Source organism: Taudactylus pleione, unplaced genomic scaffold (genome assembly GCF_031769625.1).
Source record: "Taudactylus pleione unplaced genomic scaffold, aTauple2 ptg000740l, whole genome shotgun sequence".
NCBI classification, from domain to species: Eukaryota; Metazoa; Chordata; class Amphibia; order Anura; family Myobatrachidae; genus Taudactylus; species Taudactylus pleione.
The window spans coordinates 1,367,501-1,383,844 of NW_028285142.1; the positions used below are offsets into that span (position 1 = coordinate 1,367,501).

The 16,344-nt window shown below is 42.0% G+C and overlaps 1 protein-coding gene across 2 annotated transcripts in view; it reads right to left on the bottom strand.

Moving 5' to 3' along the window:
- CLMP (CXADR like cell adhesion molecule) overlaps nucleotides 1–16,344 on the bottom strand; it is a 156,904-nt gene that overhangs the window by 16,300 nt on the left and 124,260 nt on the right. For both annotated transcript variants that reach the window (XM_088457149.1, XM_088457150.1), the window contains exon 4: nucleotides 36–209. In XM_088457149.1, coding sequence (XP_088313275.1) covers nucleotides 36–209 — 174 coding nt within the window. The remainder of the gene's footprint in view (nucleotides 1–35; nucleotides 210–16,344) is intronic.

Sequence of the window (16,344 nt, forward strand, 5' to 3'; positions counted from 1 at the left end):
AGAGTGACGTATATATATTTGTCAGTGTATCTCACCGTGCTGGGGAGTATTTGGTATGTATATTGGCAATTCATCCTTGTGCTTTAGGGTTATACGTTGCCATCGATAACGCATGGGCTTTGTGCCCGCCGATGACTGGCAGTGCAAGCCGACGTTTCTCCCCACTATCTGGTCTCCTTCTATCCAACAAGCTGGCTCTGACGGCTTCACTGAAAATAAAACACATCAGGGATCAGGTTTTCTGCTGTTATAGCCCAGATACGTGTCTGAGGAAGGGACTAATGTGGCGTAATGTGGCATCAGTGATTATACACATACAGTATGTACAGACCCAGATTACAGTTACTTCCCTCCATGTTACGTCATACCCTGACCACACGTTGCTTTAGGTCTCTATGGTCACTGACTCCTCTCGGTGTAATATAAATGATTCCAAATGTTTAAATCAAGCCCAAAGCTAAAGGTTCCCAATACGTAAACGTATTGTTACTCAGCGTACGAGAATCCATGGTATGTCCAAATCTCAGTGCGAGTATATCTATAACAAGACAGGTAAGTGACACTTTCCCTCCGAATATATCTATAACAAGCCAGGTAAGTGACACTTCCCTCCGAATATATCTATAACAAGACAGGTAAGTGACACTTTCCCTCCGAATATATCTATAACAAGACAGGTAAGTGACACTATCCCTCCGAATATATCTATAACAAGACAGGTAAGTGACACTATCCCTCCGAATATATCTATAACAAGACAGGTAAGTGACACTATCCCTCCGAATATATCTATAACAAGACAGGTAAGTGACACTATCCCTCCGAATATATCTATAACAAGACAGGTAAGTGACACTTTCCCTCCGAATGTATCTATAACAAGACAGGTAAGTGACACTATCCCTCCGAAAGTATCTATAACAAGACAGGTAAGTGACACTATCCCTCCGAATATATCTATAACAAGACAGGTAAGTGACACTATCCCTCCGAATATATCTATAACAAGACAGGTAAGTGACACTATCCCTCCGAATATATCTATAACAAGACAGGTAAGTGACACTTTCCCTCCGAATGTATCTATAACAAGACAGGTAAGTGACACTATCCCTCCGAAAGTATCTATAACAAGACAGGTAAGTGACACTATCCCTCCGAATATATCTATAACAAGACAGGTAAGTGACACTTCCCTCCGAATATATCTATAACAAGACAGGTAAGTGACACTTTCCCTCCGAATATATCTATAACAAGACAGGTAAGTGACACTATCCCTCCGAATATATCTATAACAAGACAGGTAAGTGACACTATCCCTCCGAATATATCTATAACAAGACAGGTAAGTGACACTTTCCCTCCGAATGTATCTATAACAAGACAGGTAAGTGACACTTTCCCTCCTAATATATCTATAACAAGACAGGCAAGTGACACTTTCCCTCCGAATATATGTATAACAAGACAGGCAAGTGACACTAACCCTCCGAATGTATCTATAACAAGACAGGTAAGTGACACTTTCCCTCCGAATATATCTATAACAAGACAGGTAAGTGACACAATCCCTCCGAATGTATCTATAACAAGACAGGTAAGTGACACTATCCCTCCGAATATATCTATAACAAGACAGGTAAGTGACACTTTCCCACCGAATATATGTATAACAAGACAGGCAAGTGACACTTTCCCTCCGAATATATGTATAACAAGACAGGCAAGTGACACTAACCCTCCGAATGTATCTATAACAAGACAGGTAAGTGACACTTTCCCTCCGAATATATCTATAACAAGACAGGTAAGTGACACTTTCCCTCCGAATATATCTATAACAAGACAGGTAAGTGACACTTTCCCTCCGAATGTATCTATAACAAGACAGGTAAGTGACACTATCCCTCCGAAAGTATCTATAACAAGACAGGTAAGTGACACTATTCCTCCGAATATATCTATAACAAGACAGGTAAGTGACACTTCCCTCCGAATATATCTATAACAAGACAGGTAAGTGACACTTTCCCTCCGAATATATCTATAACAAGACAGGTAAGTGACACTATCCCTCCGAATATATCTATAACAAGACAGGTAAGTGACACTATCCCTCCGAATATATCTATAACAAGACAGGTAAGTGACACTATCCCTCCGAATATATCTATAACAAGACAGGTAAGTGACACTTTCCCTCCGAATATATGTATAACAAGACAGGAAAGTGACACTAACCCTCCGAATGTATCTATAACAAGACAGGTAAGTGACACTTTCCCTCCGAATATATCTATAACAAGACAGGTAAGTGACACTTTCCCTCCGAATATATCTATAACAAGACAGGTAAGTGACACTTTCCCTCCGAATATATCTATAACAAGACAAGTAAGTGACACTTTCCCTCCGAATATATATATATATAACAAGACAGGTAAGTGACACTAACCCTCCGAATATATCTATAACAAGACAGGTAAGTGACACTATCCCTCCTTATATATCTATAACAAGACAGGTAAGTGACACTTTCCCTCCGAATATATCTATAACAAGACAAGTAAGTGACACTTTCCCTCCGAATATATATATATATATAACAAGACAGGTAAGTGACACATCCCTCCGAATATATCTATAACAAGACAGGTAAGTGACACTTTCCCTCCGAATATATCTATAACAAGACAGGTAAGTGACACTTTCCCACCGAATATATCTATAACAAGACAGGTAAGTGACACTTTCCCTCCGAATATATCTATAACAAGACAGGTAAGTGACACTTTCCCTCCTAATATATCTATAACAAGACAGGTAAGTGACACTATCCCTCCGAATATATCTATAACAAGACAGGTAAGTGACACTTTCCCTCCGAATATATCTATAACAAGACAGGTAAGTGACACTATCCCTCCGAATATATCTATAACAAGACTGGTAAGTGACACTATCCCTCCGAATATATATATATATAACAAGACAGGTAAGTGACACTAACCCTCCGAATATATCTATAACAAGACAGGTAAGTGACACTATCCCTCCTTATATATCTATAACAAGACAGGTAAGTGACACTTTCCCTCCGAATATATCTATAACAAGACAGGTAAGTGACACTTCCCTCCGAATATATCTATAACAAGACAGGTAAGTGGCACTTTCACTCCGAATATATCTATAACAAGACAGGTAAGTGACACTTTCCCTCCGAATATATCTATAACAAGACAGGTAAGTGACACTTCCCTCCGAATATATCTATAACAAGACAGGTAAGTGACACTTTCCCTCCGAATATATCTATAACAAGACAGGTAAGTGACACTTACCTCCTAATATATCTATAACAAGACAGGTAAGTGACACTTTCCCTCCGAATATATCTATAACAAGACAGGTAAGTGACACTTTCCCTCCGAATATATATATAACAAGACAGGTAAGTGACACTTTCCCTCCGAATATATCTATAACAAGACAGGTAAGTGACACTATCCCTCCGAATATATCTATAACAAGACAGGTAAGTGACACTTTCCCACCGAATATATCTATAACAAGACAGGTAAGTGACACTTTCCCTCCGAATATATCTATAACAAAACAGGTAAGTGACACTATCCCTCCGAATGTATCTATAACAAGACAGGTAAGTGACACTTCCCTCCTTATATATCTATAACAAGACAGGTAAGTGACACTTTCCCTCCGAATATATCTATAACAAGACAGGTAAGTGACACTATCCCTCCGAATATATATATAACAAGACAGGTAAGTGACACTATCCCTCCGAATATATCTATAACAAGACAGGTAAGTGACACTATCCCTCCGAATATATCTATAACAAGACAGGTAAGTGACACTTTCCCTCCGAATATATCTATAACAAGACAGGTAAGTGACACTATCCCTCCGAATATATCTATAACAAGACAGGTAAGTGACACTTTCCCTCCGAATATATCTATAACAAGACAGGTAAGTGACACTTTCCCTCCTAATATATCTATAACAAGACAGGTAAGTGACACTATCCCTCCGAATATATCTATAACAAGACAGGTAAGTGACACTTTCCCTCCGAATATATCTATAACAAGACAGGTAAGTGACACTTTCCCTACGAATATATCTATAACAAGACAGGTAAGTGACACTTTCCCACCGAATATATATATAACAAGACAGGTAAGTGACACTTTCCCTCCGAATATATCTATAACAAGACAGGTAAGTGACACTTTCCCTCCGAATATATCTATAACAAGACAGGTAAGTGACACTGTCCCTCGCCGACATTAATGGACGTGGCCATTCACTTATTAGTAGTGACGGGAACCCTCATACACATACCTGTTACTAGGTAAGACGGGCAGCATGTGATCAGTGTGTATTACTAGTAGTGATGGGAAGCCTCATACACATATATGTTACTAGGTAAGACGGGCAGCATGTGATCAGTGTGTATTACTAGTAGTGATGGGAAGCCTCATACACATACATGTTACTAGGTAAGACGGGCAGCATGTGATCAGTGTGTATTACTAGTAGTGATGGGAAGCCTCATACACATATATGTTACTAGGTAAGACGGGCAGCATGTGATCAGTGTGTATTACTAGTAGTGATGGGAAGCCTCATACACATACATGTTACTAGGTAAGACGGGCAGCATGTGATCAGTGTGTATTACTAGTAGTGATGGGAAGCCTCATACACATATATGTTACTAGGTAAGACGGGCAGCATGTGATCAGTGTGTATTACTAGTAGTGATGGGAAGCCTCATACACATACATGTTACTAGGTAAGACGGGCAGTATGTGATCAGTGTGTATTACTAGTAGTGATGGGAAGCCTCATACACATACCTGTTACTAGGTAAGACGGGCAGTATGTGATCAGTGTGTATTACTAGTAGTGATGGGAACCCTCATACACATACATGTTACTAGGTAAGACGGGCAGTATGTGATCAGTGTGTATTACTAGTAGTGATGGGAAGCCTCATACACATACCTGTTACTAGGTAAGACGGGCAGCATGTGATCAGTGTGTATTACTAGTAGTGATGGGAAGCCTCATACACATATATGTTACTAGGTAAGACGGGCAGCATGTGATCAGTGTGTATTACTAGTAGTGATGGGAAGCCTCATACACATACATGTTACTAGGTAAGACGGGCAGTATGTGATCAGTGTGTATTACTAGTAGTGATGGGAAGCCTCATACACATACATGTTACTAGGTAAGACGGGCAGCATGTGATCAGTGTGTATTACTAGTAGTGATGGGAAGCCTCATACACATATATGTTACTAGGTAAGACGGGCAGCATGTGATCAGTGTGTATTACTAGTAGTGATGGGAAGCCTCATACACATACATGTTACTAGGTAAGACGGGCAGCATGTGATCAGTGTGTATTACTAGTAGTGATGGGAAGCCTCATACACATATATGTTACTAGGTAAGACGGGCAGCATGTGATCAGTGTGTATTACTAGTAGTGATGGGAACCCTCATACACATACATGTTACTAGGTAAGACGGGCAGTATGTGATCAGTGTGTATTACTAGTAGTGATGGGAAGCCTCATACACATACATGTTACTAGGTAAGACGGGCAGTATGTGATCAGTGTGTATTACTAGTAGTGATGGGAAGCCTCATACACATACATGTTACTAGGTAAGACGGGCAGTATGTGATCAGTGTGTATTACTAGTAGTGATGGGAAGCCTCATACACATACATGTTACTAGGTAAGACGGGCAGTATGTGATCAGTGTGTATTACTAGTAGTGATGGGAAGCCTCATACACATACATGTTACTAGGTAAGACGGGCAGCATGTGATCAGTGTGTATTACTAGTAGTGATGGGAAGCCTCATACACATACATGTTACTAGGTAAGACGGGCAGCATGTGATCAGTGTGTCTTACTAGTAGTGACGGGAAACCTCATACACATACATGTTACTAGGTAAGACGGGCAGTATGTGATCAGTGTGTATTACTAGTAGTGATGGGAACCCTCATACACATACATGTTACTAGGTAAGACGGGCAGCATGTGATCAGTGTGTATTACTAGTAGTGATGGGAAGCCTCATACACATACCTGTTACTAGGTAAGACGGGCAGCATGTGATCAGTGTGTATTACTAGTAGTGATGGGAAGCCTCATACACATACATGTTACTAGGTAAGACGGGCAGTATGTGATCAGTGTGTATTACTAGTAGTGATGGGAAGCCTCATACACATACCTGTTACTAGGTAAGACGGGCAGCATGTGATCAGTGTGTATTACTAGTAGTGATGGGAAGCCTCATACACATACCTGTTACTAGGTAAGACGGGCAGCATGTGATCAGTGTGTATTACTAGTAGTGATGGGAAGCCTCATACACATACATGTTACTAGGTAAGACGGGCAGCATGTGATCAGTGTGTATTACTAGTAGTGATGGGAAGCCTCATACACATACCTGTTACTAGGTAAGACGGGCAGTATGTGATCAGTGTGTATTACTAGTAGTGATGGGAAGCCTCATACACATACATGTTACTAGGTAAGACGGGCAGTATGTGATCAGTGTGTATTACTAGTAGTGATGGGAAACCTCATACACATACATGTTACTAGGTAAGACGGGCAGTATGTGATCAGTGTGTATTACTAGTAGTGATGGGAAGCCTCATACACATACATGTTACTAGGTAAGACGGGCAGTATGTGATCAGTGTGTATTACTAGTAGTGATGGGAAACCTCATACACATACATGTTACTAGGTAAGACGGGCAGCATGTGATCAGTGTGTATTACTAGTAGTGATGGGAACCCTCATACACATACATGTTACTAGGTAAGACGGGCAGCATGTGAGCAGTGTGTATTACTAGTAGTGATGGGAAGCCTCATACACATACATGTTACTAGGTAAGACGGGCAGTATGTGATCAGTGTGTATTACTAGTAGTGATGGGAAGCCTCATACACATACATGTTACTAGGTAAGACGGGCAGTATGTGATCAGTGTGTATTACTAGTAGTGATGGGAAGCCTCATACACATACCTGTTACTAGGTAAGACGGGCAGCATGTGATCAGTGTGTATTACTAGTAGTGATGGGAAGCCTCATACACATACCTGTTACTAGGTAAGACGGGCAGCATGTGATCAGTGTGTATTACTAGTAGTGATGGGAAGCCTCATACACATATATGTTACTAGGTAAGACGGGCAGCATGTGATCAGTGTGTATTACTAGTAGTGATGGGAAGCCTCATACACATACATGTTACTAGGTAAGACGGGCAGTATGTGATCAGTGTGTATTACTAGTAGTGATGGGAAGCCTCATACACATACATGTTACTAGGTAAGACGGGCAGCATGTGATCAGTGTGTATTACTAGTAGTGATGGGAAGCCTCATACACATACCTGTTACTAGGTAAGACGGGCAGCATGTGATCAGTGTGTATTACTAGTAGTGATGGGAAGCCTCATACACATATATGTTACTAGGTAAGACGGGCAGCATGTGATCAGTGTGTATTACTAGTAGTGATGGGAAGCCTCATACACATACATGTTACTAGGTAAGACGGGCAGTATGTGATCAGTGTGTATTACTAGTAGTGATGGGAAGCCTCATACACATACATGTTACTAGGTAAGACGGGCAGTATGTGATCAGTGTGTATTACTAGTAGTGATGGGAAGCCTCATACACATACATGTTACTAGGTAAGACGGGCAGCATGTGATCAGTGTGTATTACTAGTAGTGATGGGAAGCCTCATACACATACATGTTACTAGGTAAGACGGGCAGCATGTGATCAGTGTGTATTACTAGTAGTGATGGGAAGCCTCATACACATACATGTTACTAGGTAAGACGGGCAGCATGTGATCAGTGTGTATTACTAGTAGTGATGGGAAGCCTCATACACATACATGTTACTAGGTAAGACGGGCAGCATGTGATCAGTGTGTATTACTAGTAGTGATGGGAAGCCTCATACACATACCTGTTACTAGGTAAGACGGGCAGTATGTGATCAGTGTGTATTACTAGTAGTGATGGGAAGCCTCATACACATACATGTTACTAGGTAAGACGGGCAGTATGTGATCAGTGTGTATTACTAGTAGTGATGGGAAGCCTCATACACATACATGTTACTAGGTAAGACGGGCAGCATGTGATCAGTGTGTATTACTAGTAGTGATGGGAAGCCTCATACACATACCTGTTACTAGGTAAGACGGGCAGTATGTGATCAGTGTGTATTACTAGTAGTGATGGGAAGCCTCATACACATACCTGTTACTAGGTAAGACGGGCAGCATGTGATCAGTGTGTATTACTAGTAGTGATGGGAAGCCTCATACACATACATGTTACTAGGTAAGACGGGCAGCATGTGATCAGTGTGTATTACTAGTAGTGACGGGAAGCCTCATACACATACCTGTTACTAGGTAAGACAGGCAGTATGTGATCAGTGTGTATTACTAGTAGTGATGGGAACCCTCATACACATACATGTTACTAGGTAAGACGGGCAGTATGTGATCAGTGTGTATTACTAGTAGTGATGGGAACCCTCATACACATACCTGTTACTAGGTAAGACGGGCAGTATGTGATCAGTGTGTATTACTAGTAGTGATGGGAACCCTCATACACATATATATTACTAGGTAAGACGGGCAGTATGTGATCAGTGTGTATTACTAGTAGTGATGGGAAGCCTCATACACATACATGTTACTAGGTAAGACGGGCAGTATGTGATCAGTATGTATTACTAGTAGTGATGGGAAGCCTCATACACATACATGTTACTAGGTAAGACGGGCAGTATGTGATCAGTATGTATTACTAGTAGTGACGGGAAGCCTCATACACATACATGTTACTAGGTAAGACGGGCAGCATGTGAGCGGTGTGTATTACTAGTAGTGACGGGAAGCCTCATACACATACATGTTACTAGGTAAGACGGGCAGCATGTGATCAGTGTGTATTACTAGTAGTGATGGGAAGCCTCATACACATACATGTTACTAGGTAAGACGGGCAGCATGTGATCAGTGTGTATTACTAGTAGTGATGGGAAGCCTCATACACATACATGTTACTAGGTAAGACGGGCAGTATGTGATCAGTGTGTATTACTAGTAGTGATGGGAAGCCTCATACACATACCTGTTACTAGGTAAGACGGGCAGTATGTGATCAGTGTGTATTACTAGTAGTGATGGGAAGCCTCATACACATACATGTTACTAGGTAAGACGGGCAGCATGTGATCAGTGTGTATTACTAGTAGTGATGGGAAGCCTCATACACATACATGTTACTAGGTAAGACGGGCAGCATGTGAGCAGTGTGTGTTACTAGTAGTGATGGGAAACCTCATACACATACATGTTACTAGGTAAGACAGGCAGTATGTGATCAGTGTGTATTACTAGCAGTGATGGGAACCCTCATACACATACCTGTTACTAGGTAAGATGGGCAGTATGTGAGCAGTGTGTATTACTAGTAGTGACGGGAAGCCTCATACACATACCTGTTACTAGGTAAGACGGGCAGTATGTGATCAGTGTGTATTACTAGTAGTGACGGGAAGCCTCATACACATACCTGTTACTAGGTAAGACGGGCAGCATGTGATCAGTGTGTATTACTAGTAGTGACGGGAAGCCTCATACACATACCTGTTACTAGGTAAGACGGGCAGCATGTGATCAGTGTGTATTACTAGTAGTGACGGGAAGCCTCATACACATACCTGTTACTAGGTAAGACGGGCAGTATGTGATCAGTGTGTATTACTAGTAGTGATGGGAAGCCTCATACACATACATGTTACTAGGTAAGACGGGCAGTATGTGAGCAGTGTGTATTACTAGTAGTGATGGGAAGCCTCATACACATACCTGTTACTAGATAAGACGGGCAGTATGTGATCAGTGTGTATTACTAGTAGTGATGGGAAGCCTCATACACATACCTGTTACTAGGTAAGACGGGCAGTATGTGATCAGTGTGTATTACTAGTAGTGATGGGAAGCCTCATACACATACATGTTACTAGGTAAGACGGGCAGTATGTGATCAGTGTGTATTACTAGTAGTGATGGGAAGCCTCATACACATACATGTTACTAGGTAAGACGGGCAGCATGTGATCAGTGTGTATTACTAGTAGTGATGGGAAGCCTCATACACATACATGTTACTAGGTAAGACGGGCAGTATGTGATCAGTGTGTATTACTAGTAGTGATGGGAAGCCTCATACACATACCTGTTACTAGGTAAGACGGGCAGCATGTGATCAGTGTGTATTACTAGTAGTGATGGGAAGCCTCATACACATACATGTTACTAGGTAAGACGGGCAGCATGTGATCAGTGTGTATTACTAGTAGTGATGGGAAGCCTCATACACATACCTGTTACTAGGTAAGACAGGCAGTATGTGAGCAGTGTGTATTACTAGTAGTGACGGGAAGCCTCATACACATACCTGTTACTAGGTAAGACGGGCAGCATGTGATCAGTGTGTATTACTAGTAGTGATGGGAAGCCTCATACACATACATGTTACTAGGTAAGACGGGCAGCATGTGATCAGTGTGTATTACTAGTAGTGATGGGAAGCCTCATACACATACCTGTTACTAGATAAGACGGGCAGTATGTGATCAGTGTGTATTACTAGTAGTGATGGGAAGCCTCATACACATACCTGTTACTAGGTAAGACGGGCAGTATGTGAGCAGTGTGTATTACTAGTAGTGATGGGAAGCCTCATACACATACCTGTTACTAGATAAGACGGGCAGTATGTGATCAGTGTGTATTACTAGTAGTGATGGGAAGCCTCATACACATACCTGTTACTAGGTAAGACGGGCAGTATGTGATCAGTGTGTATTACTAGTAGTGATGGGAAGCCTCATACACATACATGTTACTAGGTAAGACGGGCAGTATGTGATCAGTGTGTATTACTAGTAGTGATGGGAAGCCTCATACACATACATGTTACTAGGTAAGACGGGCAGCATGTGATCAGTGTGTATTACTAGTAGTGATGGGAAGCCTCATACACATACCTGTTACTAGGTAAGACGGGCAGTATGTGATCAGTGTGTATTACTAGTAGTGATGGGAAGCCTCATACACATACATGTTACTAGGTAAGACGGGCAGCATGTGATCAGTGTGTATTACTAGTAGTGATGGGAACCCTCATACACATACCTGTTACTAGGTAAGACGGGCAGTATGTGATCAGTGTGTATTACTAGTAGTGATGGGAAGCCTCATACACATACCTGTTACTAGGTAAGACGGGCAGCATGTGATCAGTGTGTATTACTAGTAGTGATGGGAAGCCTCATACACATACATGTTACTAGGTAAGACGGGCAGCATGTGATCAGTGTGTATTACTAGTAGTGATGGGAAGCCTCATACACATACATGTTACTAGGTAAGACGGGCAGCATGTGATCAGTGTGTATTACTAGTAGTGATGGGAAGCCTCATACACATACCTGTTACTAGGTAAGACGGGCAGCATGTGATCAGTGTGTATTACTAGTAGTGATGGGAAGCCTCATACACATACCTGTTACTAGGTAAGACGGGCAGTATGTGAGCAGTGTGTATTACTAGTAGTGATGGGAACCCTCATACACATACCTGTTACTAGGTAAGACGGGCAGCATGTGAGCAGTGTGTATTACTAGTAGTGACGGGAAGCCTCATACACATACATGTTACTAGGTAAGACGGGCAGCATGTGAGCAGTGTGTATTACTAGTAGTGACGGGAAGCCTCATACACATACATGTTACTAGGTAAGACGGGCAGTATGTGATCAGTGTGTATTACTAGTAGTGATGGGAACCCTCATACACATACCTGTTACTAGGTAAGACGGGCAGCATGTGAGCAGTGTGTATTACTAGTAGTGACGGGAAGCCTCATACACATACATGTTACTAGGTAAGACGGGCAGTATGTGATCAGTGTGTATTACTAGTAGTGACGGGAAACCTCATACACATACCTGTTACTAGGTAAGACGGGCAGCATGTGATCAGTGTGTATTACTAGTAGTGATGGGAAGCCTCATACACATACATGTTACTAGGTAAGACGGGCAGCATGTGATCAGTGTGTATTACTAGTAGTGATGGGAAACCTCATACACATACCTGTTACTAGGTAAGACGGGCAGTATGTGATCAGTGTGTATTACTAGTAGTGATGGGAAGCCTCATACACATACCTGTTACTAGGTAAGATGGGCAGTATGTGATCAGTGTGTGTTACTAGTAGTGATGGGAAGCCTCATACACATACCTGTTACTAGGTAAGATGGGCAGTATGTGATCAGTGTGTATTACTAGTAGTGATGGGAAGCCTCATACACATACCTGTTACTAGGTAAGACGGGCAGCATGTGATCAGTGTGTATTACTAGTAGTGACGGGAAGCCTCATACACATACATGTTACTAGGTAAGACGGGCAGTATGTGATCAGTGTGTATTACTAGTAGTGATGGGAAGCCTCATACACATACCTGTTACTAGGTAAGACGGGCAGTATGTGATCAGTGTGTATTACTAGTAGTGATGGGAAGCCTCATACACATACATGTTACTAGGTAAGACGGGCAGCATGTGATCAGTGTGTATTACTAGTAGTGATGGGAACCCTCATACACATACCTGTTACTAGGTAAGACGGGCAGCATGTGATCAGTGTGTATTACTAGTAGTGATGGGAAGCCTCATACACATACCTGTTACTAGGTAAGACGGGCAGTATGTGATCAGTGTGTATTACTAGTAGTGATGGGAAGCCTCATACACATACATGTTACTAGGTAAGACGGGCAGTATGTGATCAGTGTGTATTACTAGTAGTGATGGGAACCCTCATACACATACCTGTTACTAGGTAAGATGGGCAGTATGTGATCAGTGTGTGTTACTAGTAGTGATGGGAAGCCTCATACACATACATGTTACTAGGTAAGACGGGCAGCATGTGATCAGTGTGTATTACTAGTAGTGATGGGAAGCCTCATACACATACCTGTTACTAGGTAAGATGGGCAGTATGTGATCAGTGTGTGTTACTAGTAGTGATGGGAACCCTCATACACATACCTGTTACTAGGTAAGACGGGCAGCATGTGATCAGTGTGTATTACTAGTAGTGATGGGAAGCCTCATACACATACCTGTTACTAGGTAAGACGGGCAGCATGTGATCAGTGTGTATTACTAGTAGTGATGGGAAGCCTCATACACATACATGTTACTAGGTAAGATGGGCAGCATGTGATCAGTGTGTATTACTAGTAGTGATGGGAAGCCTCATACACATACATGTTACTAGGTAAGACGGGCAGCATGTGATCAGTGTGTATTACTAGTAGTGATGGGAAGCCTCATACACATACATGTTACTAGGTAAGACGGGCAGTATGTGATCAGTGTGTATTACTAGTAGTGATGGGAAGCCTCATACACATACCTGTTACTAGGTAAGACGGGCAGTATGTGATCAGTGTGTATTACTAGTAGTGATGGGAAGCCTCATACACATACCTGTTACTAGGTAAGACGGGCAGTATGTGATCAGTGTGTATTACTAGTAGTGATGGGAAGCCTCATACACATACCTGTTACTAGGTAAGACGGGCAGTATGTGATCAGTGTGTATTACTAGTAGTGACGGGAAGCCTCATACACATACCTGTTACTAGGTAAGACGGGCAGCATGTGATCAGTGTGTATTACTAGTAGTGATGGGAAGCCTCATACACATACCTGTTACTAGGTAAGACGGGCAGCATGTGATCAGTGTGTATTACTAGTAGTGATGGGAAGCCTCATACACATACCTGTTACTAGGTAAGACGGGCAGTATGTGATCAGTGTGTATTACTAGTAGTGATGGGAAGCCTCATACACATACCTGTTACTAGGTAAGACGGGCAGCATGTGATCAGTGTGTATTACTAGTAGTGATGGGAAGCCTCATACACATACCTGTTACTAGGTAAGACGGGCAGTATGTGATCAGTGTGTATTACTAGTAGTGATAGGAAGCCTCATACACATACATGTTACTAGGTAAGACGGGCAGTATGTGATCAGTGTGTATTACTAGTAGTGATAGGAAGCCTCATACACATACATGTTACTAGGTAAGACGGGCAGTATGTGAGCAGTGTGTATTACTAGTAGTGATAGGAAGCCTCATACACATACATGTTACTAGGTAAGACGGGCAGCATGTGATCAGTGTGTATTACTAGTAGTGATGGGAAGCCTCATACACATACATGTTACTAGGTAAGACGGGCAGTATGTGATCAGTGTGTATTACTAGTAGTGACGGGAAGCCTCATACACATACATGTTACTAGGTAAGACGGGCAGCATGTGAGCAGTGTGTATTACTAGTAGTGATGGGAACCCTCATACACATACATGTTACTAGGTAAGACGGGCAGTATGTGATCAGTGTGTATTACTAGTAGTGACGGGAAGCCTCATACACATACATGTTACTAGGTAAGACGGGCAGTATGTGATCAGTGTGTATTACTAGTAGTGACGGGAAGCCTCATACACATACCTGTTACTAGGTAAGACGGGCAGCATGTGAGTAGTGTGTATTACTATTAGTGACGGGAAGCCTCATACACATACCTGTTACTAGGTAAGACGGGCAGCATGTGATCAGTGTGTATTACTAGTAGTGATAGGAAGCCTCATACACATACATGTTACTAGGTAAGACGGGCAGTATGTGATCAGTGTGTATTACTAGTAGTGATGGGAAGCCTCATACACATACATGTTACTAGGTAAGACGGGCAGCATGTGATCAGTGTGTATTACTAGTAGTGATGGGAAGCCTCATACACATACATGTTACTAGGTAAGACGGGCAGTATGTGATCAGTGTGTGTTACTAGTAGTGATGGGAAGCCTCATACACATACCTGTTACTAGGTAAGACGGGCAGCATGTGATCAGTGTGTATTACTAGTAGTGATAGGAAGCCTCATACACATACATGTTACTAGGTAAGACGGGCAGCATGTGATCAGTGTGTATTACTAGTAGTGATAGGAAGCCTCATACACATACCTGTTACTAGGTAAGACGGGCAGTATGTGATCAGTGTGTATTACTAGTAGTGATGGGAACCCTCATACACATACCTGTTACTAGGTAAGACGGGCAGTATGTGATCAGTGTGTATTACTAGTAGTGATAGGAAGCCTCATACACATACATGTTACTAGGTAAGACGGGCAGTATGTGATCAGTGTGTATTACTAGTAGTGATGGAAGCCTCATACACATACATGTTACTAGGTAAGACGGGCAGTATGTGATCAGTGTGTATTACTAGTAGTGATAGGAAGCCTCATACACATACATGTTACTAGGTAAGACGGGCAGTATGTGATCAGTGTGTATTACTAGTAGTGATGGGAAGCCTCATACACATACCTGTTACTAGGTAAGACGGGCAGTATGTGATCAGTGTGTATTACTAGTAGTGATGGGAAGCCTCATACACATACCTGTTACTAGGTAAGACGGGCAGTATGTGATCAGTGTGTATTACTAGTAGTGATGGGAAGCCTCATACACATACATGTTACTAGGTAAGACGGGCAGTATGTGATCAGTGTGTATTACTAGTAGTGATGGGAAGCCTCATACACATACATGTTACTAGGTAAGACGGGCAGTATGTGATCAGTGTGTATTACTAGTAGTGATGGGAAGCCTCATACACATACATGTTACTAGGTAAGACGGGCAGCATGTGATCAGTGTGTATTACTAGTAGTGACGGGAAGCCTCATACACATACCTGTTACTAGGTAAGACGGGCAGCATGTGATCAGTGTGTATTACTAGTAGTGACGGGAAGCCTCATACACATACCTGTTACTAGGTAAGACGGGCAGTATGTGATCAGTGTGTATTACTAGTAGTGATGGGAAGCCTCATACACATACATGTTACTAGGTAAGACGGGCAGCATGTGATCAGTGTGTATTACTAGTAGTGATGGGAAGCCTCATACACATACCTGTTACTAGGTAAGACGGGCAGCATGTGATCAGTGTGTATTACTAGTAGTGATGGGAAGCCTCATACACATACCTGTTACTAGGTAAGACGGGCAGCATGTGATCAGTGTGTATTACTAGTAGTGAT